Source organism: Bolinopsis microptera, chromosome 5, assembly GCF_026151205.1.
Source record: "Bolinopsis microptera isolate Bmic1 chromosome 5, MBARI_Bmic_1.0, whole genome shotgun sequence".
Taxonomy (NCBI): Eukaryota; Metazoa; Ctenophora; class Tentaculata; order Lobata; family Bolinopsidae; genus Bolinopsis; species Bolinopsis microptera.
Window position 1 is genome coordinate 18,747,837 of NC_087076.1, and position 26,008 is coordinate 18,773,844.

At 39.3% G+C, this 26,008-nt stretch overlaps 3 protein-coding genes and 1 long non-coding RNA gene across 4 annotated transcripts; 1 reads left to right on the top strand and 3 right to left on the bottom strand.

Annotated features, from left to right (window-relative positions):
- The first annotated feature begins 1,517 nt into the window (after window positions 1–1,517).
- Window positions 1,518–2,404, top strand: LOC134814592 (uncharacterized). Its single transcript, XR_010160183.1, has 3 exons — window positions 1,518–1,645; window positions 1,812–1,987; window positions 2,161–2,404. It is a non-coding gene; the product is annotated as an uncharacterized LOC134814592 (long non-coding RNA).
- A 1,498-nt stretch (window positions 2,405–3,902) lies between these two features.
- On the bottom strand, window positions 3,903–6,452 carry LOC134815720 (uncharacterized). Its single transcript, XM_063824295.1, has 9 exons — window positions 6,337–6,452; window positions 6,017–6,201; window positions 5,678–5,919; window positions 5,389–5,515; window positions 5,111–5,264; window positions 4,820–5,000; window positions 4,470–4,671; window positions 4,198–4,321; window positions 3,903–4,013 (listed from the first exon to the last, which is right to left on the bottom strand). The coding sequence occupies exons 2-9, from the start codon at window positions 6,071–6,073 to the stop codon at window positions 3,919–3,921; spliced, it is 1,182 nt and encodes a 393-aa protein (XP_063680365.1). The 5' UTR covers window positions 6,074–6,201; window positions 6,337–6,452; the 3' UTR covers window positions 3,903–3,918.
- A 644-nt stretch (window positions 6,453–7,096) lies between these two features.
- LOC134815515 (uncharacterized) lies at window positions 7,097–8,773 on the bottom strand. The gene is made up of 7 exons (XM_063824054.1): window positions 8,673–8,773; window positions 8,361–8,440; window positions 8,031–8,206; window positions 7,810–7,925; window positions 7,552–7,626; window positions 7,326–7,400; window positions 7,097–7,160 (listed from the first exon to the last, which is right to left on the bottom strand). The coding sequence occupies exons 1-7, from the start codon at window positions 8,765–8,767 to the stop codon at window positions 7,097–7,099; spliced, it is 681 nt and encodes a 226-aa protein (XP_063680124.1). The 5' UTR covers window positions 8,768–8,773.
- A 4,791-nt stretch (window positions 8,774–13,564) lies between these two features.
- LOC134816040 (dimethylglycine dehydrogenase, mitochondrial-like) lies at window positions 13,565–23,806 on the bottom strand. The gene is made up of 18 exons (XM_063824747.1): window positions 23,650–23,806; window positions 23,383–23,539; window positions 23,183–23,281; window positions 22,983–23,050; window positions 22,593–22,749; window positions 22,392–22,484; window positions 22,137–22,255; window positions 21,847–21,965; window positions 21,332–21,510; window positions 17,105–17,247; window positions 16,742–16,953; window positions 16,407–16,642; window positions 16,139–16,269; window positions 15,700–15,914; window positions 15,432–15,589; window positions 14,592–14,789; window positions 14,234–14,361; window positions 13,565–14,024 (listed from the first exon to the last, which is right to left on the bottom strand). Exons 1-18 carry the CDS (start codon window positions 23,748–23,750, stop codon window positions 13,934–13,936), a joined length of 2,604 nt encoding a protein of 867 aa, XP_063680817.1. The 5' UTR covers window positions 23,751–23,806; the 3' UTR covers window positions 13,565–13,933.
- Between the last annotated feature and the right edge of the window lie 2,202 nt (window positions 23,807–26,008).

Sequence of the window (26,008 nt, forward strand, 5' to 3'; positions counted from 1 at the left end):
ATTGCTAATAGTATTGCTTTAAGACCAGTTTAATATGTTAGGGATGATTCGAACAAGATCCTGTTAATTTGGAAATAAAGTAAACTTTCTGGTACAAGGAGAGTAAACCCAGTGCGGAACAGCCGAGGAAGAACAGTTAAAAAATAACTCAATAATAATGTCTTTCAATAGTCCTGTGGTAGTGACGTTATCAACCACAGGTAAAAATAGTAACCACAAGTGTTGCGAGAAAATTACTATTATAACTATTTTTTTATTGAAAATCTTTTCAAAATAGTACATACATCAATGTAATTGCATGAAAATAACACGGTCAAAAAGTGATTTCTATGTACTATAATGACGGGAAACCAGAACGTAGTTCGTGCAAAAATTACACCTACAAAATATGGTCCCTGACAAAACATTTCATACAATCAACACATATAAATTTAAGATATATTGTAATAGAGATGATTGTGCAATAATAAAATACAGCGTGCATAAAATATCATAATGTTAATAATTTGTTAACTTGTTAATGAAATAGATTATATCATACAATACTTTTAAAAACCCAACCCACAACCCAACCCACCCCTAACCCCTTAAATAGTTTGGATCGGTTATTTTAGATCAGAGAATTGGCATTGGGAGAAATGAGATGCATCTAATCATTATCAGACAGGTAGAATTCAGCGTGACTATCGTTTGGATCTGTGGGTAGCATTTCCGACCATAGGTGATCCTTAAGTTTGGCCTTGAAGATATCAGGACAGCTATGGTCTCTTATTTCGAGAGGAAGTTTATTCCAGAGCAGATGTGTCCGATAAAAGAATGATTTCTTAAGGAGACTGCTATTACACAGTGTTTGAACAAGAGTCGTTACATAACTTAGGCTGTCATGGTGACATGATCTTAAGCGTGTGCTTCCTTTGTATAGTTGTAAGTAATTAGGAAGCTCTTGTGTGCATAGGTACACCATTGACTATTTTGTGAAACAAGGTCAGGTCATTCAATTCAAACCTCTTGCTGAGAGGAAGGATTTTCAATTGATGACATTTGTAAGTATAGTTTTCAAAGGACTGATATCTTGTGAATTCCTCATCAAAAATCCACTAATACACCTTTTTTGAAAAGCATCCAACTTATCTAGTTGCGTTTTATTAAATGGACGCCAGATTTGGGAACAGTGTTCAAATCGACTTCTAACAAGTGCAAGGTATAGATTTCTTCTTCGTCTCACATGGACAAATGAGCAAGTGCGTTTCAGCAGCCCAAATTTTTGGTTAGCTTTGGACAATATTTTAGTTATGTGTTCTTCAAAACGAAAGCCCTGATTTATAACGACTCCAAGATCTGTTTCCGTACTGGTGTAATCTAAGGGAGTATTACCAAGCAAATATTGAAATCTGATAAATGGAATAGGTAATATCCTACTGCTGAATTTCTTTCCAGGAATCATTTCTCAAATATTGGGCAAACATTTAAAATTTATTGTTTTGCGCCCTTACCTATGTAATTAAATATTGTTCAGTTTATGGAGCAGCTTACCTTGGAAGCAAAGTGGTGTTATAAAACTGCAGAAACCTTCTCTGCAATCAAGGAGGTGGTCCGCAGTTTGCGTGATGACCGTGAAGATGCCCACTTCTGAACTTTTCAATAGGTAGGTTCTGAACAAGCGGTTTCTGTAGTTGATGGGTTTTTGCACTCTACGACTTTGTCTATCGGCAGTTTCAAGCACTAAAGACTTTTATGTTCTAAATCTGCACAGAAAGCTTCTGTTTTACAGGGAAAGTAGTCAGACATTTTATTAGACCACAATTTTTCAGTTTCTAGAGATGGATGACTTTGCGAAGGAACCTGTTTGCTCTCTCCTCAAGGCTAATAATACGGGTTAAGATACCAAATTAGAAGCAAAGGGTAATATCGAGATCAACTGGAAGACAACTCAATCATATTATTAAACAGCACGGTCATAGACAATTAAACTTCAAATCTGTTTCGGGTAATTTAAAAATGTTATTACTGTGTACGCGTCTTGTTCACTTGATGATGTTGTGAAAATAATACAATCAACGAAAATTCAATAACTTTTTAATTGGCGTTATGAAATAATTGATTACACTTTAATTTTTCAGATTATTGTCTGAGCGGTTTTAACAAGGGACCTGTTTTCAGGTTTTCTCTGTTTGTGGAATAACAACACGTTCTACTTCCAAGGAGAAATGCGGAAACCTCTGCTCACAGATGCGATTGTTCACAACGGTTCATGCAACGGTTTAAAAAACATGATAAACAATAAAAACATACTATAACCAGCCACCAAGTGATTTGGGGGTGATCAACTAAGTAAAACTTCTTCCTTATTTGATGCTATTGCTAGTTTCATAGCTATTCTGTTGGTCAAACTTTTCATTTTTCGCGCGAGCCAAAATGCTCGATTGCGCGGCGCGCACCGTATCCGAATATACACAGTGGAAAATGTTGGCCATTTCGCAGATTTTATTTTTGCAGCGATAATCGCACTCCCTCGCGATTATCGCGCGATAATCGACTCCTTGTGCGATTATCGCCTCATTTTGCGATTATCGCGCGGTTATCGCCTCATTTTGCGATTATCGCCCCCCCTTGTGCGATAATCGCCTCATTATGCGATTATCGTGCGATTGTCGCCTCAATTTGCGATTATCGCAGTATATAACGAGAACCTAGCTGCCACATCTACAGATCTACTGGAGCCATTTCAGATTTTCAGTGGTAACATAAGTTTATAATTAAAGTTAAAAGATTAACAGCAGTCGAATATTTAGAGTTGACAAATTGACAAAATGCTGCGTTGACAAAATGGCTACGTCAAATGATCAAATAGTTACTCTATATGATTCAATTGTAAGCCCACATAATTTAATTTTGGTCAACGTTGATTAGCGGGTTTTCATCTTTAAGTTAATATATGATTCATCTCATGTTCGTTGACTAATTTACCTATTTCTAGCTAGAATCCAGAATTCTTCCAAAATATCGAGAGCTCAGATTAGACTGAGAGGGGACTTTTTGTTGTGACTTCCCTAGTCACCGCTTATTGTGCGGCCGGGCGCGTCATGCCCGAACCTCGACAGCCATCATCCCGAACCGTTTATATTATCTGACAGCCGCTTTCAAATGTGTTTAACTTAACGATTAGATTTATATTTTTAGAATACTTTTCCGTTAGGCTTATAGCATGTGATCACCTCTAGGGCTCAGGTTACCATTTTGACAGTTAATTCAATGCTCATAGTATGTCCTGGCCTTATCGTTTAACTTAGATCTGATTGCTTGTGACGAGATGATGTATTTCGTTTGTCTCTATCCATCCCGGTTACGAGGCCTATCGAGCTGGAACTGTTACTTAAGGGTGCCCCAGTGAGGCACACTTTATATATATAATAATGATAACATATACACTAATTTGATCCATCGGATATTAATATTCACGTCTAAGTATTACTGCTATGAGTATGACATAGTGTATTCCTGCTCGCATCAGAGTTATTTCCGATGTCATCCCAATTCAGTTATCTAAGGTCTAATTTTTACCGGAGAAATTGTCAGCTCAATCGTTATCTTCGATTCAAGTGATTCCTTGCGCTCAAAATTGTCCCGCACTCGTCAAATTACATCCTCTGAGAATTATGGCGAAGTGGACAAAATTGAATCACCCTCGCGCGGCGACAAAAACTTGCGTGATGCGCGGTTTCAGTCGCAGTCACTACTATAACGAAAAAATTTTAATGGCAAAACATAAGCGGCGTTTTACATAATATGTGGCGAATATCATTATTGATCAAGTAGAAAATATGAACAGAGGGTGAAGCATCACCAAATTAACAATCTTTCAATTTTAGGCATATAGCAGATTGTCCCAAACACTAAATCCATCATGATTGACCCATTTCAGTCACACAGCTTGGATTTCACTTTCAACAGGTATTTCCGTGTTGCTAGCTCGCACTTTTTCACAACTCGGTCTTCGTCATTACGAACATGGTCTGAAAATTTATGTTGCTTACATTTCTGTATTAAAGTGGTGGTCGTCCACATATTATGTACTCCCCCTCACCTTCGATGGTTAAGTAATATATGAACGACCCCTTACACACTACTATTCAACGTGTGGAAATCAAAATTTGATCTCAAACTCAATTAATTCTAAAAGCCCAAGTTATTTCTTACTTGTCATGTGTTCGTGATTCTTAAAAAGGGAGTGAGTACTCTCACCACCTTGCTCATTGAAAGATCCAGAAAACATCCCCCAGAGCTGTATCTGCTCCAAAAAGTGGTCTTCAAGGAGATGTATCTGGTGGAGGTGGTGTTGAAATGATGTTGCAATTTTAAGAGTTCGGTTGGGCCGGAGTTTCTTATAAATATGTCATGAAAATAACTTTCTTCCAGGCTATTTAGGGGTTGGAGACAACAGGTAAAGCTATAAGAGATAACAACAATACCTTCACCGATGTGGACTGACCAAACTTTCGGTACTCTGCCAAGAAGAGGTCCCTGGCCTTGACAAGAGTTTCGATCTCACGGGGACTCTTCACTTTCCCACTTTTGCCACCGAGAACTAAGAGATCTCTATACGAGGACTTAATGCGATCCAGTGCAAGGAGCCGTTGCTGAAAGTGCAGCTTGTCCTGTGGTCTTATCTTCCTGTCAACACAGAATCGGTCAGTCACAGAAGCTCGTTATCAATACAGAATTTTAGCCTTCAATCACAAGTAAAAAGTGGTAGTTATTTCACTATAAACGACAACCATTAGTAACATGAGTTAAATCGCACTGATCTCACAGAACTTACTCGTTTTTATAGAAGTGGTCTGTCCAAAATTGAGTGTGATTGGCTTTAACCAAATATCCTGCTCTCACGCCGGTCAGGGACACACCATGGTATGCCTCAGGAGTGACATTGATGCCCCTCAAATATTGCTCATACTTCGAGGAAAGGGGCCCACTGTTGCACTTCGAGGCCACACGGTTACCTAAAATGTACAGTGCCACACTTATTTTCTTCAACTCATTATATATCAGTTTGCAAAGCCTCCAATTTTTCAATAATGAAGTGATACATTCATCGATGAATCTACATTACCTTGTTCGATGCGCAGAATCATGGCTCCAAAGTCTGTCGTACTGCTGTAGCTGTTGGGAAGAAACCCGTCTGCCACATTGCAAGCGAGTACAAAGTCTATCTCCTCGCACAGTTTACCGTACTCTGTCCACAGAAAAGTCCCGACTTTGATGTTCTAAAGGAAGTATCAAGAGTCATGACAATCAGTCAAATAATTCTAGTACCTAGTTCTATTTGCCACATATCAGGAACAGCATGAGCGGTGTTCGAATAAAAAACTGTGAGCTTCGATCACTTACTATGTGCAAGAACGGAACAGCGACCCAGTTTATGAGATAATCAGAATCCTCCCCGAAACAGTCTGTGATGGGTCGTGAAGCAACATTCATAAACTGGGCTTGGGATCTCGGGTTACACTGAGTCATTCTGATGTGGAAAAACTCGATACTAACAGTTTACAGAAATGGTATACATCTATCGAAATACATACATGGTATACAATATACATCGAGATAAATGTTTGTACTTTGTGAAATGAAGGAGCTGCAATCAGCGAGTTAATGACTGGTATTATAAGTTTATAAGTACCTCATATTAGCATCAAAGTTCTGCATAATTCCCGCAAAAGTTCGGGGCTTGCAGAGAGCTCTCTGGCTTCTGGGTACTTGCATCAGGTCTTTATGTACCTCGCACAGTGGACAGGGGAACGTCCCATTGCTGCCCATACCCAGCATAGCCCACAGTGCCTTTGTGTCTGCACAGAGAATCATCTTCACATGTGCTCCACAGAAGACAAAGTTCTTGAGCTGTGGTAGGTCCCGGTTAACCACCTGTAATGTTATCTGTCTCATGCCTGTCCAGTTTTTAAAGTGTAAGCTGTTAATACAAATAAGCTCAAGTTGAAGTCTAGATTTCATGAAGAAATACCTTAAATATGACCTCCATGTTCCTGCGATGGTCCGGAGCTTCGGTGTACACCAGCATTGGGTGGGCATACGAGCTGTTACACGAAGGCTGGTTTAGCACATTGACTGCCACTTTAGTGGAGCTCGTGTCTGCGTCTACAAACAGCTTAACATGTATAGTTTTGTCAGTTCCCACATCTAACTGGCCTGGAATATATAGAATTCAGCTGGCTGTTAATGAACTATGTGATAAAAACCGCTAAAAGAACTGCCCACCTTGACCTATTTAAATCAAATTAATTTTTTGTAAACAGCTCTATAATCTCTAGAAATTTGAAATACCGGTATTCTTCAAGGTTATAAGTGTTTTGGTTAGCAGTTCCTGTCCATCACAGTAGGCTACTGGGGTACGTCTTGCTAACAGCTCACCACTTTTAGTTTCATTTTTATCATGTGCTGCAGCTTTATGGGAAAGAGAAACCTTGAGGCTAAACTTTACTTGAAAACATTTCAAATGTTGGGATGTGATAATTGATGAAATATCGAGAGAGGGGGAAGGGTGAAAAGAAAGCGAGCAAAAAGAATTAAAGAATTATTAGTATAAATCAAGAGGCTTTCATATGAACATATTGGCACGGGTGTAGAGTTGAGCCTGTACGGAACCTAGTAGTTTCAGATCCTTGTTTAACTTGCCGTACAGCAAGGTCATTCACTACTTTAGCCCTGGCGAGGCACATAGCTCACTCTACAACTCCGTGTCAAATGTTTCATATATACCAGCCAAGTTCACAAGATATATCCTTGTGTTTGAGAAGAGCTCGTTAGAACTGCTTCTTTTCCCTTCAGTATCCCACAGTCTATCAAAATTAGTGTCACAAAATTGGTATCATAAAATTAGTTAATAAATTAGTATCACAAATAGAGTTAATGAATTAGTGTCACAAAAAAAAGTTAGTATCACGGAACAAACATCACATAATTTTTCAAAAATTAATAATAAATTCAGTGTATTTACAAGTTTTATAGTTAAACTGAACCTCCCCAACGCTGTCGGAAAATCTCAGTCGCAGTGAGCTTCTTTTGAGAGGCCTTTTTTTTCCTCTCAGCAGCCATGCGGACTCTGGCTTCTAATGACAGATTCGGGCCCCCAGTTGTCCGCACTGATACTGAAATTAGAATGAGTGAGGCAGGGACAGGGAGGGAGGGCCAGGGAGGGAGGGCCAGGGAGGGAGAGCCAGGGAGGGAGGGCCAGGGAGGGAGAGCCAGGGAGGGAGAGCCAGGGAGGGAGGGCCAGGGAGGGAGAGCCAGGAGGGGGGTTCACTGCCTAATACCTGGATGCTGCTGAATTAATCCGTGATCGTGGTTGCACAGCACAGACTGGTGTACCGTGACTGGAACGGGACGGTCTGAAATAAATATGGTGTTAAGATTTCATCACAAATGATATAACGCATCGCCAATCTTCATAAGAGTCCTTTCTTATCAATAAAATAACTAGTTGACTTACCAAAACACCACATACATTAACTCATTTACTTTTATGGCTTAAAAATTTACCCTGGCCCATTTGAACTGACGGAGGGAGTTCGCGAGCGAGAGCGGATGGGGTCAGGGGTTCTGATCAGGATACTGCTGCAATATTTAGATGTGTTATATATCAGTTTTAAATTTGACTAAATATTGTTAGCCTGGGTACAAACATATTACATAACCCTGGCAATAACATTACAATGGAATTAAACTGCATACTAAATGACGATTTTCAACCATTTCAAAAACATTGGACACCGGGTCATATTTATTCTGCTATGCTACCTGACGGGTGCTGGGGTCGGAGAGGGTGCTTGGTGGAGGAGGAGATTGGTCCTCATCTCCGCAATTTCCGCCGCCTTTTCGTCCAGGACATGCCGCATGGCATTGGTCACACAATCCTGAATATCACTATTTTAACAGCTTTGTTTCAACAGGGATTCAGTGGATCTCATATCATGACAGATGAAATTTGATTGTTCATATGTGATACAGGTGCAGCTTACCTTGCAGTGCAATGCGTGCAGTGGATCTGTCTGGGTACCAGCAGCAGTAACTGGGGGATGATCCGATGCTGCTCTCTGCTTCACTGCTGCCCCCTTCCTCTTGCATTTCTTGTCAACAGCATATTTCTTATATCGTAGCTGGACCTCCCTCACCCAATCAGAGTGTACGCCACTTTCTGAAATGTATTCATCTCCTTAATGATTAAAGAACGATTTTTACAAAAGATATATCGATCATAGTTGTCATTTGTTAAGCCATGATGTTTTGCGAGAACTTCTCTAGTTCCTAATAAGAAGTGAGGCAATGGCAAGTGATAAAAACTTATTTACCCTCGATATGGCAGAAACGTGCCACAGCTCGTTTTATTTCGGGAACCGCTTCGAGAGTAGGGAACCTGGCTCTCATGTGCCTGAAGAGTAAAATTTGGGGGGGGGGGGGGGGGGGGGGGGCCAACCATATTAAAGTATATTAAAGTATATCCCCGGGTCAAAATCGGAAAAAATCCTACATTTTAATATACTTTAATATACCTACAATTAGAAGATTTATATAATTTCACTTACAACTCGTGCAGATTGCAGGTCGAGTCAGCAAAAATGTAGGTAAGAGGAAACAAACAAGTTCGATGTATAATAACTTACAACCAACATCTCCTGCGGAAGCCATCGGAACCAAGTGGTCTTAACTGTCGTGTTACAGTTAACCCTGCGAACATTTCTGTCCTGCTTCCACTCATGTTCTCACTAATGTGATAATCGATATGAACGTGCTTAATTTCGTTCTTTATAACAACAAATGCAATCATTTAATTCGATCGAGCTGTCAAGCAGATTACGGTATTAGGTGAATAGTGTGGCCATTGGTAACGACAATAGACAAGTCACTTGGTGACATGATACCGATTACCGCACGTGTGTAAGTTGTAACATCTTATACACTCTTACAGAGATATATCTATATTCGATCCAAGCACTCTCACTTTTGAAAACTGAAGTCGAAGAAAATATTCTGATCCAGGTCACACTAAGAGGTACAAATCATAACAAGTAAAGTTGGCTGGTAACTAAGCGCTAAGTGAGCGCCCTAGTAGCGCTCGATTCATAATTTGATTTTCGTATAGTTCAAATCCAACAAAAGTGCGCGGCTCACCGCGCGTGGCAAACTTGAAATGCAGTAATGAACTCCGTGTACTATTTGAATATAATATTGATATAATTGCCATCGGCAGACAGAATGAACAATATGTATTGATTCAGATTCTTATTCATGTATAAGATTTATTTCCATAACGGAATTATGAGATAATTTTCGAATTACAAATTGAATAGAAGTTTATGTTTATGGTTTCGGGTTTGTCGTAGGGGCCCAGGGGTCATTCGTAAATAGCGTTTGCGTCCGTTAAACAGGGGGAAGAGGAATGAAATTGGAAATATGAAATGTTGATGCTTGTGTTTACTTTCGCCTTTGAAGGTTATAGTTTGATTGTAAAATGGAATTGTGAGGCCAGGGTCAAACTCAAAATGAAAATGCAGGATCCGCTGCGCGCGGCGTCAGGCACAAGGTTTAATATATATATCAAATATAATATTTTTTATTGCTGTTCAACCATAATTTTGATTCAGTGCAGTGTTGAATGTTGATGCAGTATATGACTCACAGTATGTCAAAATTAACTCATCATTTCACTATTGCATTATCATCGCAGATTTTAGCGATTATCACTATTTAATGGCGATTATCGTGCATTTAGCGATAATCGCCAATGTTAGGCGATAATCGTGCGCAATAATCGCATGTTAGGCGATAAACACGCGATAATCGCATATTGGGCGATAAACACGCGATAATTGCATTATCGCTTTTATGCAAGAATAAAATCCAGATATTTTCCACTGTGTATATCGATCGAATGTACGCCGAAATCGATTGTATCACGTGGTGACCCCCACTGTGACACTGTCGCTTCACTATTATATATCGTCTTCGACGATACAGGGGGAGCCGCGCACTTGGTGCGCGGCGGGTCATACAACGTATGACATTGACAAGAAATCGAAACTCGGAGCCGGCCGCGCAGCCGAATTTTGGATGATGATTAATCACTCTACACTCGACTCACGTGACTTTCTCAACCCGTTCTATAGCTGGCCCTGAACGACTATTCGGAACCCTAACCCTCTTATCTGATCATAACCCTAACCCAATCCTTACCAAAAGCATGTGCTGGAACCCTAACTCTAACGAGAAATTAGGCTAACTTCCTTATACGGTCATATCACGTGATCGAGACAGTTTTGCGCCAATATCTCGCTAGGGGAGCATTTTAACCCTATGTCATGGGGGTTATTCGGAATCAGCGTCCGAAAATACATTAACGGGTGATACTCTTAAAATATATGTTCCATAGGTTGTAAACCTACAAAAAATACATCGATTCAATTTGGTTTCAACTGTCGGGGGCCCTTTTAGAACAATTTCGAAGATCGACTGTCGAGTGATTTACTTTTTATTTAGCACGTTCTTTCTCCGAATTTTAGTTTTTCCTATTATATTGTTACATGGGGACCTCAGGCTATCATGTTCATAAACATAGTGATTAGAATGACAGGCTGAGCGCGGCCCAGTAAACCTATTGTTACCGCACCTATCAGTCGCAATGGCTATTCTTTACGTGATCAAATGTTTCATTTTCACCCTCTAAAACAACACAATTTCGACAGTTTTTAATTCAAATTTCACTCTGATAGTGGGATCTTACTAAATCGCTCGCCAAAAATTATCACGTTACTTTGGTTTTTATGGTTTTGCAGCCGAACAATACGGTTTTACATATTAATCCTAACCATAACCCCGAAGCTATCCATAATTTAACCCTGACCACAACCCTAATCCTAAACAATCGAATTCGTGTTTTACAGGACTGTCACGTGACCAAAATAGTTTTTTGCCCATAACTCTCCAGGGAAGCATTTTTACCCTTCTACGTCATGGGGCCGGGGGTGATTCGGAATCAGCGTCCTAAAATACATCTTTTAAAGTTTTAAGATTACTTTCATACCCTCAGGGCCTTTTCACAAGATTTTTTAAAAATTTGGGCGAGCGATTTAGTGCGACTGTGGGAGCGCTGATAGTGACTGTGAGAATGGAGAAAATGTAGGAGCCGATCGAATATCCGGCTGAATTCGGTTTTGAGAAAATGCATTTCATCTACGTTTAGACTTTCGTGTCACAATGACCAAAAACACAATTTGTGATCCCATTGGCTTGCCGCCTATCCACCAGAGGCCCAAGCCGCCCAACAGCAATTTTGTAGAAGCGAAAGTTATTAGTATTACTCGTTGTCCAGAGAACGTGTACAATGAATATCATCACTTTAAAGCGGTCAGGAATATTGTTATATTTGCTATATTTGAAAAACAAGCTATCACATTTTCCCACTTCAGGAACAGTGAAACTGAAAAGAGATATTACATGGAGCGTGGGATCTAGGCTTCACGATCATTCGATATGGGATGCGGCATTCCGATGTGGGAACATTGAACATTATTTTATTTGACTTAACTGACTTAAGTCGGCTTCTTGGTCCGAGCAACTACAATTCCTCGCCACACGTGGCGGTCAAGCATAACAGATCTTATCTCTTCAACACAGGAAAGGCTGGTGTCCTTCTTTAGCATATCCAGAAACGTAAGGTGGGGCCTCCCCGGTCTCCTTCCTGTCCCATATCCAAAAACATTTTAATTTCCTACATTCTCAATTTTTTCGTTTTCTGTGGCCCACTCGCTTCGCTCGCATAAAAAGTCTTTGTATTCGCGCGGTTCAAAGATTTTTCATGGTGGATTCCAGATTCTCAATTTTACTTTTTTAGGGCCCGGAACAGGGACGTAGCCAGGATTTTTCTTTGAGGGGGGCTGTTGGCGAGCCGACGTGTCCAATCCATCTGCGCAGCGAGCGAAGCGATCAAGCTGTGGCAGGGGTCTGGGGGCGCAGCCCCTTTGGCGGGGGCGGAGCCCCTTTGGCGGGGGCTAGGGGGGCGCAGCCCCCCGGAAAATTTTTGCGAAACAGGGTGTTTTAGACGACATTTGGCATTAAAGAAATTTGTAGGACAGCAATAAACTGGGATTGAAAAGAATCAAGTACTCACGTAAATTTGGTAACTTCACAACAGCAATCTGCATTCTCCAATCAGAATTTACGACTTACTCAGGCCTCATCGTCTTAAGATTTTTACATTTCCTACGGTCTAGGGGACACTATTGACTATTTATAGAAGTCTTCTAGAATGTTTGCTTGGATTTAATGACAGATATTTACTAATCCACAGTTCAAATCTTTGACTGACTGCAGTCATAAACACAGCCCAGTTACCAGGCGACCATGGGGACTAGGGGGCTTATCTTTTTTCTGGGGTTCGATTTTTTCCGGGGGGGGGGGCTGCCGCCCCCCTAGCCCCCCCCCCCCCCCCCCCCTAGCCCCCCCCCCTGTCTACGTGCCTGGCCCGGAATGCTTTTTAATAGATAATCCTAGGTTACTTTTGGGGGCGAAGCCCCCGAAAATTTTGGAAATTTAAACTAGATTTGGCCTCCTGGAACGAATCTGACAATGGAGAACGATTTTAGCATACTATTTTCTGATTTCAATTTTTATTGGGATAAATTGTCTGGATTCTAGAATCCCTAAACACTTGGCTTAACTAAAGCACGAAATAGGAGACAGCATGAAGTATCAAGAGTTTATAATTTTGGCAAAAATGTTTTCTCATCTACTACCATCACTTTCTGCTTTCAAGCCCGTTTCATAGACTAGATGAGTAGATAGTAAAATGTTAATAAAGTAATAATGACAACTATTTATGTCGTGTACGCGAAAATGCCCCAATAATTAGCATCTGGTTAGTGGTTACTTGATGCACAGATTTTGTAGCTAATAGCAACAAACTTTGGTCTGTGAAACGAAATTTGATAGACTGGATCAGTGGATCCCTGACTGAGGACATTTAAATAACGGTCCAGCAACTTTTAGTCTGCTCTTTCACTTAAATTCCTACTGAAATATTATCGAAAATTCTCAGAGTTGGCTCTCGAATTTCCTACTTTTTGTCAAAAATTTCCTACTTTTAAAAATTTCCTACATTCTTAGAATGCGAGAATGCGGGTTTTTGAATATGGGTCTCCTGTATCCATGCTGAGGGTCCCAGAACAGAAGTTGGTTTGCCAGAAGGTCGTCATGCCTGGCTACATGTCCAGCCAGTCTCATTCTTCTGGAGGCTATCATCGCTGATGGCTTATTTTATTTATATGTAATATTGTTATCGCTTTCTTCTCTTTTCAAACATTACTATGGTGATAGTACATATATTGGTTATTTTATACGTAGTCACCTAATAAAGATGGCAGTAAATTGCGGAGAAATTAATTAAGATGATTTATTATTTTATTCTCGATCGGGGCTCTTTATTTATTAGATTTTTGTTATAACCCGTTGAGTTTATTTTTTAAGCGTTTTGTTTCAAAATGTACGAAAGGATAAATACTTTGTTATGTTTTCTTTCGACTTGTTTAAGAACAGTACAACTGTGATAATCTTTATTGTTCAACAAACTTAAGAGTTTCAACTCTCACTAATAATAAATTAATTTGTCTCCAGATTTCGTTCTTATGGCGATGGTCAAAATATTTATAGCTTAGAATATCCCTCTTCGGTTAAAAATTAATATCAACAAACGATAGTCAATCTTGTCGCCAATGCTGAGTTATTAAAATGGCCTGATATCAAGTTCTCTGCTTTATTTTCACTTTTTGAGATGGAAGTGATAATCTAATCCATGCGTATTTACATATTCGAGTCCTGCCACAAGCATTCTGTTCATGTCTTGAGTCAAGTGACGCTAACTGAAACTAGCTCAAGCCTGTAGCTGTGCCTGTTTGAGAGCATTTCTCGTTCTGACCGCCTCTGTCTCGTACATGGGGTCGTTAACTACAGTAGCTTTGTATCTGAAATGAAACTTGATAGTAATTACCCTGTTCTGGTTTTGGATGACTGATCAAGTTAAAACACTGGATATATTATAGAGATGGATTTTCCTTGACAACAAAACGCAGTGTGCAGACCCAAACCGGTTTTGCTGCAGACTAGAAAATACTAGATTTACAGCCCCTCTTGCACAAAACAGTAAGACTAGTTAAACCGGTTTCTTTCTTACCTCTTGCCCAGAAGTTCAACGTACACATTGGAACCTAGTTCAGCCAGGTCGCCGGGTGGGAGGTATGCCATGCAAATACTTGTATTTTTGTTATAACTCCAGGCTCCGGATGTAGTGTTACCAACGACCTGTTTTATTTCACATTTATTCGACTGTTAACTAAATAACAGGATCGCATATCGGCTAGCTTTCATTCATTTAATAAATATTATTAACATAACAAATTCATACTGAGAAGAAAAATAGGATAATTACTGTTTGTAATGCAATAAGTTAGAACAAGTTTAAATGTGGGCCATCTAGGCCAAACCTCTCTTAAAAAAACAAAAATTAAACAGGTTTAAATTCTTGAATATACCTTGTTGTCAAACCAAATAGTCTCGTTACCCTCCGGATCCAAATAACCATGAGTGTCAACAGTCAGAGCCACCAATTTAGTCTTCAACTCTTTACCAAGCAATTCCTTACAAGCCTCTTGACCAATAAAACTCGTCTTTTTGTTTGTTTTTACGAAGGGCCCTAAACCAGCTTCGAATGGGTTCTTATCCAGATTCATCTGAAATTGAAACATGTATTTTGAATGCTGGTTATTTTCCAAATGTTTCTGAAGTGGACAACTCTCATTGTCGTTTTGAATAATAGCTTATAGGGTACCTGCTTTAATCATGGCAAGATTTCCAAGCATTTATCAAAATTGGGACAGTCTCCAAGACAGCATAACCAGATTTTATCCTGTTTGTGGCCTGAATTACCTGGCTATTATGTTCATAGTACAGCCAAAACCGGTGCCAACCATGGACCAGTGTCCGCTTGCAGTTGATGCGATTTAGCTTCCTTCACTATACTACTTCCTATACTAGCATATCTTGAGAAGATCTATTTAAGAAAAACTAGTTTCCTTCAACTAATTCCTGTTTGCCAAACCAGAAACTGGCTTAACGTTAAACTCGATTGAGGTAGACAAACCAGTTGGACTAGTGCCACGCAAAGAAGCGCGCGCTCAAAGTAATAATAATGTTTGTAGACTGTGTCCGCCTCTTTATGAAAGTATACAAATCGGCGTTTGCGCAATCCAGACAAACCTTGCACAGTCGAGGATTTTGGAACTCGAATTTACAATCCTGTATTTGATAACAATTCCGATTTAAATGTGTTCGTAACGATTAAAACCGAGAAAGATTTAATTTTCAAAAGTTACCTCGGATCCCCATCCCCTAAATCCTTTTTCAAGTCTTAAAGAGTTCGTTGCGTAAGCACCATAATCTCCAATCTCAAATTCAGCTCCTGCTTCTAGAATTCTTTTGTAAAGGGCGCCTGTGTCGTTTCGATCATGATGAATTTCCCATCCCAACTCGCCTGGAGTTTACAAAAATATTAGAATCTAAAGTCTTCGTAAAAGGTACATTCTACAAGGCATCATTTCCTTCAGTTCTAAGTTTCATCCTGAACTTCTACCTATAATTTACCAGTGTACGATATCCTTGTTGCCTGAACACCAAATCCGGCCAGGTTCATTTCACGACATTCCAAAAACGGGAATTCTTCATGAGACATAGCACTGTCAGTAAGCTTGGTCATGACGTCACGGGAATATTTCCCGGTTACTGCTAACACTCCCATTTGATCGGTCACGTTCTGCAGTGTAAACTCTGCATTTTCAGGCATGTGCTGCTTTATCCACCTGTAACAATTCTTGTTTACTTATTCTGTTTACATAAGTCATTTGGCATAGGATCAACATTTATTGATTTAAGTACATAGTTAATACACTAGTGAGAGTAGACATTACAGTGAGTGAAAAACAAAAAAAGAATTTAGCGTTTTTGCTATAAAATGGTCTTGAAAATACGACTAAAATATATCGACCAATACAAAACAAGATCACACCCAGGCTCCAATAAATACCTGAAATCATGTCCTTCACTGCCAGAACCTGTCACTATGTAATATCTGTCTTTTCCGAGTCTAGATATTGTTAGTTCAGAGTAGACTTTACCATTGGGAGTAAGCATGTGCGATATGTTCACTCGTTGTTGCTGTAAATATTCGTATCATCAGATGTTTGATAGAGAATAAACGTTGAATTCAATATTAACGGTGGCTAAAAAATAATGAGCTTCGAGTTGTGAAGCTTTGGTACAGTTTTGAATAAAAGCATTTGTTTTAAACCGACCTTGGGTAGAGTATTAGCAACCATCGAGGAGAGGAACTTAGTTGCACCTGGTCCTTCTAAAACGAACTTTCCGAATGGAGTAAGATCAGCTACACCGACCCCGTTGAGAATGAGATCCACTTCTCTGCCGACTGCATCATGATAATGTTTCCTGGTGTAACAGACTGGTGTGGTCGTGAGTTCCCCTTTAGTTGCAAAGAAGTGCGGCTGTTCCCATCCAGCATGGAACCCAAACGCTGCAGATAAAAACATTTAAGTAAGAGCATTATGTCGCTTGATTTAAAAGTTAGGGTGAACAAAAGACTAAAGAAAGAAGTGAGGAACTCTGCACCAACCAGCTCCCCTTTCTTTAGTTTCCTCGTAAACTCCGCTCACCCTCTCTGTAGGTCTTCCTGCCCATCTCTCCTCTTTAGGGAACGCAGGACACGTGTTCATTCCGTAGGACTCTCGAGCCTTCTCCATTAGGAACTTCCGGTCAGTCCAGTCCGAATATCTATCTGGATCACATTCTATCAGGTCGTAGTCAGGTTCTCCATTCATCATCCATCTGATAGAGAAATTGCAAGGTGTGAGCTATGGAAATCATGTTTACCAGTTTTATTTTACATTATGAGACCCACGAGATTGAATTACATGCTAAGCTATCCAAACTGTACAAAAACAGGTAATATAGCACGGAATTTAGTGGGAAAACTGACCTAGCAAGGTATTTTCCAGCACCTCCAGAATGTATAATACCGTAGCCGAACCCGACGGCTAGCCAGTAATTTGTTAAGTGGTGAGTTGGTCCCATCATCGGTAATATGTCGGGAGAATATGTAATCGGTCCTGCTATCACGCTCTGCGGGAATGTTTTGTTATTTCTAAAAGTTCAAAATTTCACCGAATTATAAGGAAGGCAGGTGAAAAATAGTAATAAAGGTGATGGTTCTTGTATTGGTGTAGGTGGTTTTTTTGCATTTTTTCCGCCTCGAAATGGTGGAAAAACCTACAACTTGGAATCTCTAGGAAGAATTGTTCAAGTAAAGAATCGTTCAAGTAAAGAGTTCAATGCGTAATTGGATATTTTAAACATTATTGAATATTTAAATATTCCGGGAAAATATTCTGGGAATTTTAAAATTATTCAAGGTATAATATAACCGGGTTGGATAAATAGTTCAAGGGGGCTATATTTATGAGTCGCATTTGAACTTGATTTCTCTTGGAGAATTTCTCTTTAGACTCTTAACTTGCGAACAAATTGAAGCAGCAAACTTTAGGCTAGAAACTTTATTGAATTGAAATAATCATTCCACGTAACAACGTCTTCTTCAGTTCTGTAATAAAATTGTTAAACATGTGTAAAAATTAACGACGGAAAGAAATTTAAAATAATATTAAGACAAAAACAGAGAAATAAAATTTACGAAATATGACCCAAAAATGTAATTGCAAAAAATGTCAAAACAACAAAAAATACGACAAGAAGAAATGTAAGCTAATACAACTAAATACTGTACTACTCATGATACTAAACTAATTAGTAAACGTAAAACTGGTTGTTCAGAATTCACAGTTCATGTGTAAAAACTAATGATAAAATCAGCACTTAAGCAACGATAACTCGGTTGTCATGGTTACTATCCAAAAATTCCTATCAATACATTATTTACTAGTTAAACATCGACTAAATATTTGTACAAATAACTCAACTCAGAACGATCATTCATTTCAGGACTTAATCTCAATATATACATCGCTTCTACAATCTTTCTACGAACAGTTTTACTCTGTAAATCAAGTAACTTAAAAGATAAAACTGGGGTTCGGTTAGGATGTAGAGATGCGTAGTGCTGTCCAACCCCATTCTCTGGATGTGCTCTAGGATTCCTAGCAGCCTGTCTGTGCTCCATCAGACGAGCATGGAGGCTTCTCTCAGTTTCCCCACAGTATCTCTTACCACATAACTCGCAAGTAACTAAGTAAATAGCTCCTTTTGTTGAGCATGTTGTTCCTGTGAGTCTAGGGCAGATCTCACAATTGTTGGGGTTACCAAGGTCACAAGTCTTCTTATCCAGTGGACGAGAGCGGCAGAAGATGTCCTGTAACTTCTTACCAGGTGTAAAAATAACTCTGATGGGGAGTTTGTTAGATTTGATGTAGTTGCGAATCTTATTACAAACTGTTCCAGAGATGAATGGTAAGGTGAGTGGGACAGAGTCAGGTGTGGTTTGACGTCTTCTCCTAGTCCTCCTGTTCCTTGCGTTATGACTCAGAGGTTGGTGTCCATTTTTCTTTAAGAGATCATCGATGATCTTAACTGAATGATCGAGTTCCTGGGGTCCTGAGGAAGCAATGGTGGCATTACGGTAGAAGTTCTTCTTACACTCCTCCTTCACTGAGTCCGGGTGGTGTGACTTCTGGTGTAATGTTATCCCCTTGTTCTGGGTTTTCCTGTAGAATCTGTGGTGCACTTTTCCTTCCTCATCGATCCGGATTTCCGTACTCAGGAACGGGACAAAATCCGCAGGGGTAGACGGGAACTCGATCTCCCACTTGATTCTGTTATCGGGATCCTGGTCGGCTATGCGTTGTAACATATCCAGTGCTTCTTCTCTGGATTTGGCTAAGGAACCAGCATCATCTACATACCGTTTGTATAAGAACCGAACAGGGTTACTGATGTAATAACTGTCTAAATATATACTATTACGCTCGAATTTCCACATTCTAATAATCGCTACAGGAGGGGATGGTCTACAACCCATGAATAAACCTAAAAGTTGTTTATAAAGTCTCCCATTAAATGTAAAATAAGAATTCGTCAAAACTACTGTAAAGATACCTCTAATTTCTAATAAACTTAAACAATACGTACTTAACTTACTCCAATGTTCTTCTGCAAATTCAATAACTGTCTCAATACACTCATTGATATTCAAATTCGTATACAAAGCTGATACATCCGCTGTAAAGAACTGTAACCTTTAAGTTCACTCTCTGGTAGCCTACAGAGGATGTCCAGGTGGCTGTAGATATCGTACATATGAGTAGGTACTTCTCTCAACAAAGGACTGATAATGTCGGTAACTAACCAAGCCAACTTCTCTGTAGGTGAGCCACAACACGATACGATTGGTCTAACTTTCATATCCTCCAAGTTGATACGAGAGTAGTCAGTATCAGGTGGGAACTTGTGTGTCTTCACCAGGGTGTACATAGTAGGTAATGTAGAGTACGAGCTAATAAATAAATCCTCAATACGTGAGTCTAATTCCATATGGTTACTACAACTTTTAGGTTTATTCATGGGTTGTAGACCATCCCCTCCTGTAGCGATTATTAGAATGTGGAAATTCGAGCGTAATAGTATATATTTAGACAGTTATTACATCAGTAACCCTGTTCGGTTCTTATACAAACGGTATGTAGATGATGCTGGTTCCTTAGCCAAATCCAGAGAAGAAGCACTGGATATGTTACAACGCATAGCCGACCAGGATCCCGATAACAGAATCAAGTGGGAGATCGAGTTCCCGTCTACCCCTGCGGATTTTGTCCCGTTCCTGAGTACGGAAATCCGGATCGATGAGGAAGGAAAAGTGCACCACAGATTCTACAGGAAAACCCAGAACAAGGGGATAACATTACACCAGAAGTCACACCACCCGGACTCAGTGAAGGAGGAGTGTAAGAAGAACTTCTACCGTAATGCCACCATTGCTTCCTCAGGACCCCAGGAACTCGATCATTCAGTTAAGATCATCGATGATCTCTTAAAGAAAAATGGACACCAACCTCTGAGTCATAACGCAAGGAACAGGAGGACTAGGAGAAGACGTCAAACCACACCTGACTCTGTCCCACTCACCTTACCATTCATCTCTGGAACAGTTTGTAATAAGATTCGCAACTACATCAAATCTAACAAACTCCCCATCAGAGTTATTTTTACACCTGGTAAGAAGTTACAGGACATCTTCTGCCGCTCTCGTCCACTGGATAAGAAGACTTGTGACCTTGGTAACCCCAACAATTGTGAGATCTGCCCTAGACTCACAGGAACAACATGCTCAACAAAAGGAGCTATTTACTTAGTTACTTGCGAGTTATGTGGTAAGAGATACTGTGGGGAAACTGAGAGAAGCCTCCATGCTCGTCTGATGGAGCACAGACAGGCTGCTAGGAATCCTAGAGCACATCCAGAGAATGGGGTTGGACAGCACTACGCATCTCTACATCCTAACCGAACCCCAGTTTTATCTTTTAAGTTACTTGATTTACAGAGTAAAACTGTTCGTAGAAAGATTGTAGAAGCGATGTATATATTGAGATTAAGTCCTGAAATGAATGATCGTTCTGAGTTGAGTTATTTGTACAAATATTTAGTCGATGTTTAACTAGTAAATAATGTATTGATAGGAATTTTTGATTAGTAACCATGACAACCGAGTTATCGTTGCTTAAGTGCTGATTTTATCATTAGTTTTTACACATGAACTGTGAATTCTGAACAACCAGTTTTACGTTTACTAATTAGTTTAGTATCATGAGTAGTACAGTATTTAGTTGTATTAGCTTACATTTCTTCTTGTCGTATTTTTTGTTGTTTTGACATTTTTTGCAATTACATTTTTGGGTCATATTTCGTAAATTTTATTTCTCTGTTTTTGTCTTAATATTATTTTAAATTTCTTTCCGTCGTTAATTTTTACACATGTTTAACAATTTTATTACAGAACTGAAGAAGACGTTGTTACGTGGAATGATTATTTCAATTCAATAAAGTTTCTAGCCTAAAGTTTGCTGCTTCAATTTGTTCGCAAGTTAAGAGTCTAAAGAGAAATTCTCCAAGAGAAATCATAATATAACCGGAAGATTTAATTTCATGGACGCGGACTTAACCAGTTTATTTCACTATCAAAAAAAAGTTAACAGCTAACCGTAATGTCTGTTTCCTGCATTATTGGCAGCAGGTCCATAGCATGCTCTATGCACTTATCAAGACGATCTAAATCACTTTCCCAGAGTTCTTTACCGAAGCCTTTAGGAACGCCGTTATCATACCAGTCCTCCTGAATCTTCATCTTCTCTGGTTCCTCGTACGGTCCAAACAGGAGTCCTGGTTTTGTAAACTTTGTCACACTTTTGTAATACAGTAGAAACACAAATACAAGAATGTTTATTTCAGTACGTGTTATGTTACCAACATTTTTTACTAGAGAGTAATTTCATTTAAGACAAACAGGTTAGTGCACAAGCTAAAGACACGTACAGTGCTACATTGTATGCAGCTTTTCTTAGTGACCCATAGCTCTAATATTTCTGGTTGACATGATCTACATTCAAGAATTCAAAACTTATTCTTTTAGCTTTAGGCTAATTGAGATTTTAATTTATCCAACAATTTCACAATAACAATAACACACATTACAATATTGTACTTATAAATAGTAACCTGTTCGCTCCTGTCTCGCGTAGTAAGAACCTCTCAGATCCCGAATGCCTGGAATCTGACGACCGTTGTGGTTCTTCTGCCAGTCCTCTAAAAAGGGAACACTTGCAGTTACCAAGTACCTGTAATTAGTGTTGATTAGTGTTAATTAGTATTAATTAGTAAGATTGTGCGCTAATATTTGGAAGATGAGAAGCCAACATGATACTACAATTTTGAATCACACTCATTAATAATTGAACATTTTGTCTTCACTGTCATAAATTTTAACTCATTTGAAAACCAATACGTACTGATGGTGTACCGGAACAAGAGGTAGATCCAGTCCCGCCATCTGCCCGATTTCTCGAGCGTGGAATCCGGCTGCGTTGACCACTTGCTTTGTGTTTATTTTTCCAGAAGGTGTATCCACCTATCAAAGTTGTCATCATTAACGATTAATAGCACATATAGCAGAGACACAATAAACAAATACACTAAAATACGAGATAGTCCATAGATTGATTTTGGAGTAATTGGAGTGGTTAACAAAGGTCAAGAAGTCTTACCTCCCATGTTCCGTCAGCCCTCTGTTTAGTGCCAGTGACTGGACAATCTTGTACTAATGTTGCTCCATACATTCGGGCCCCTTTAGCAAACGCCTACATGAATGTTCGTTACAACGCATTTTTGTTAGAACAAATGTTTTAAACGTAATAAAGATTTGGATTTGATGGTGTTACTCTATAAGTTATCGCTACAGAACCCACCATAGTAAGACTGTAAGGGTCGGTATGACCATCACCAGGGCAGTATAATCCCCCGTGAATTCCATCCATGTTCAGAAGAGGATGCATCTCCGCTATGCTGTCGGGGTCAACTAGCTCCTGGTTGGCTCGATGCCACTGATGTCGGGTCATCATGTATCTGAACAAGAAGTTGGTTCAGAGGTAATCATGACCATTATCAGTGCTAAATGAATCAAGACGAATTCAATCAGATGCAATTTGTATTTGTGTCACCGATTACTGCATAAACTATGTATATTATTACAGTTTCAGTCAAATGTTCGGAACTTAATAATTAATATCAAGTTATAAATTTGATTCCTTTCATTGGAATAGAAGTATCTAAAACTGCTACATAATAAATATTATTACTTGAACTCGTTCATATGTTCCATTGTATGGGCCAAACGGAGTGAGCCAGTGGCGTGAAATCCAATTTCCTGAAATTTATATTTTCGTTAGCTTAAGGGATGAATTCAGCTCTAATGAGTTAAGAGCAAAGCTTCACAATTTTAAAAACTGAAAAATTTAGATGGTGAAACTTATTTGAAATTCTTTCATCTATGAATTACCTGATCAGTTTCTGCTTCGATTGTTTCGAAAAGTTTTATCGATTCGTAATGAAGGTTCCGCATGTTGATACCAGGATGATAGTATGTAGTGAGACCAGCCTGCGAGATTTTTTTCAGAAATTGCTTCGAAATAGTAATTAAAGAAAGAAACGAAAATCTCGAATGTTTCAGTAAAATCTCATGCACATGACAATACTTACTGCATGCCATGTTGATCCAGCAGTGAGTTCAGTTTTCTCGAGAAGCACAACATTTTTCACCCCAAACTTTGCGAGATGATACGCCAAACCAGTACCAACACATCCTCCTCCAATTATTACAACATTAGCGTTGTCTTTTGCATGTCTGGTTTCAACACTGAGGAATGTGCGAATAATTCGTATGTTCATTGTCCAATAAGAAAGACTGGCATTAATTTGGAATCGCTAGTGCAGTATGAGATGAGCAATATAAGTTAATGGTCATACCTTTCGTGTTTCTCAAGAAATCCGTTTGGTTTTGAAGAGAGAAAGCGAGAATGGTTCCATGCCTTCTTTAGAAAATTATTTCTTTTACCAAGCCTAATCATTACTCTTTGTTCATTCTGTAATGATTAAGCATGAGCCTTATTTTGTGTGACTTTCTATTTACAATGATATTGAGACTTTATTTTTGCTAAGTGGAATTCCAGGAAATCAGCACCTGTATGCTGCAGATCCTGTTGGTCGTAATCCGGTATTTGGAACCAGATTATGTTACAAAGCTGCTTCTAGCGTTTTGATCGATATGAAGTGTGATAAAAAAGAATGTATATCAATAGAATTCATGTAGACGTGACTTATTTGTAATTGGAAACTATGCAAAGTGTTAAGAGCTAAGGAAGGGACAACGAAAAAGGTGTCGAGGCTGTTTTTTATTTGAAAATCCAATTGATTATTCTATACATAAATCAAGCGTTACATTTCAGCCATGCAAAATTACGATGACATTATTTTGATATAGTACTGCTAATGGAAAGACAGTACTGCAATATAAGTTGCATACTGTGTGGCCGGATGACAACTGAATAAACTAGAAAAATAAACTTGAATATATAATATTTAATTCGGCCGAATAAAAATGATAAGCTACCATATCACACTAAAGTAAGTGGGTAAGTGAAGCAACTGGTTAAAGTAATCAATGTCAATCGTGGAGAACCAGAATGATACTGGATACACCAATGAAAAGGGGAAGTGTTAATGGGGTTGTCAATGTGCAATTATTTAAGGTAACACAAGGTAAACTAATTAAAGGCTCTCTGATGAGTTGTCACAGGATTTAATATTATATATATGTATATACACAGGTATATATACTATACACAGGTAGGGTAAAGACAGAAAAATACAATCTAAAATGCTGTTCCCACAAAGGCAACACTTCGTTTTCTTATCATACAAGTAACACTGCTGTAAAGATTACATGTCATCATATATATTGTACATATGGCTAACTAAACTCAAATTTAGCAGAATCTTGCTCTGATCTTGATCCAAAACCAATTAAAAAGTTCTAAAAAAAGAATGTTCCAAGCAGTATAATATCTATAATATTTACATTTAAAAATCTAGGAGACCTCAAAGCTCGTCTTCTGGGGGATGAGGTTGAAGGAAATGTCTTGCAGTTCAAGACGGGCTTCATCCTGAGTGTTGGTCTTCCTTGAGAATGAGCTTGGTTGGACTGTCAGGAGTGCTGGTTCTATCCTTACGTCTTTACACTTTGCTTCTTGTAGGAAGAAAGCAGAAGTGTCTCTTTACTTTTACAGTTAAATTCTGTTACCTGAACTCAACTAAACAGTATTAATATTATACTATAGAGGTATTGCACTGACATCTATATTCTATAGTGAGTAAGACTCTCAATAAGATGATACTAAACAGGATCAAACCTGCCATGGAAGACATCTTAAGGATCAATCAGAACGGATTTAGAGAGAGTAGGTCAACAACTAGTCATATTCTTGGCCTAAGAAGGGTATTCGAGGGAGCCCGGGATAAAGATCTGACCGCGGTAATGCTCTTCATTGATTTCAAGAAGGCATTCGACAGCGTGCACTGTGGATTCCTCATGAAGATCCTCCTGGCATATAGCATTCCCAAGGAGATTGTAGGCTTGATACAAAGAATGTATGCAGATACTTTTGCTCGTGTGATTACCGAGGATGGTCTGAATGAAGCATTCTTTATTCTAGCAGGAGTGATGCAGGGAGACACCTTGGCGCCCTATCTATTCATAATCGTAATTGACTACATTATGGGGGTGTCCCTAGAGGGTAGGGACTTTGGGTTTACTCTACACCCTAGAAGAAGCTGACGCTATCCGGCTGTCAAGGTCACTGATGCGGACTTTGCTGACGACCTTGCTCTTATAACAGATAGTGTTGCGGAGGCACAATTTTTCCTCAGGAGTCTGGAACTGGCCGCCAACTCAGTTGGACTCCACCTCAACGAGGGGAAAACTAAGTACATGGGAATCAACATAAGAGATGATGATAACCCGCCTCTGGTTGCTGGGAGCGGGAAGACCATTGAGAAAGTCGATGACTTTGCATATTTGGGTAGTTGAATGAAGAGTTCGGAGAAGGACTTTGGAGTGAGGAAAGCTAAGGCATGGGAAGCGTGTCACCAGATGAAGCTTGTATGGAAGTCGGATATGCGTAGAGATCTCAAGATACGACTGTTCCTGGCTACAGTTGAGTCCATCCTACTGTATGGCTCTGAAACATGGACTGTCAGCCAGACCTTCGCAAAACGTATTGATGGATGTTATACGAGAATGCTCAGGATGGCACTTAACATAGACTGG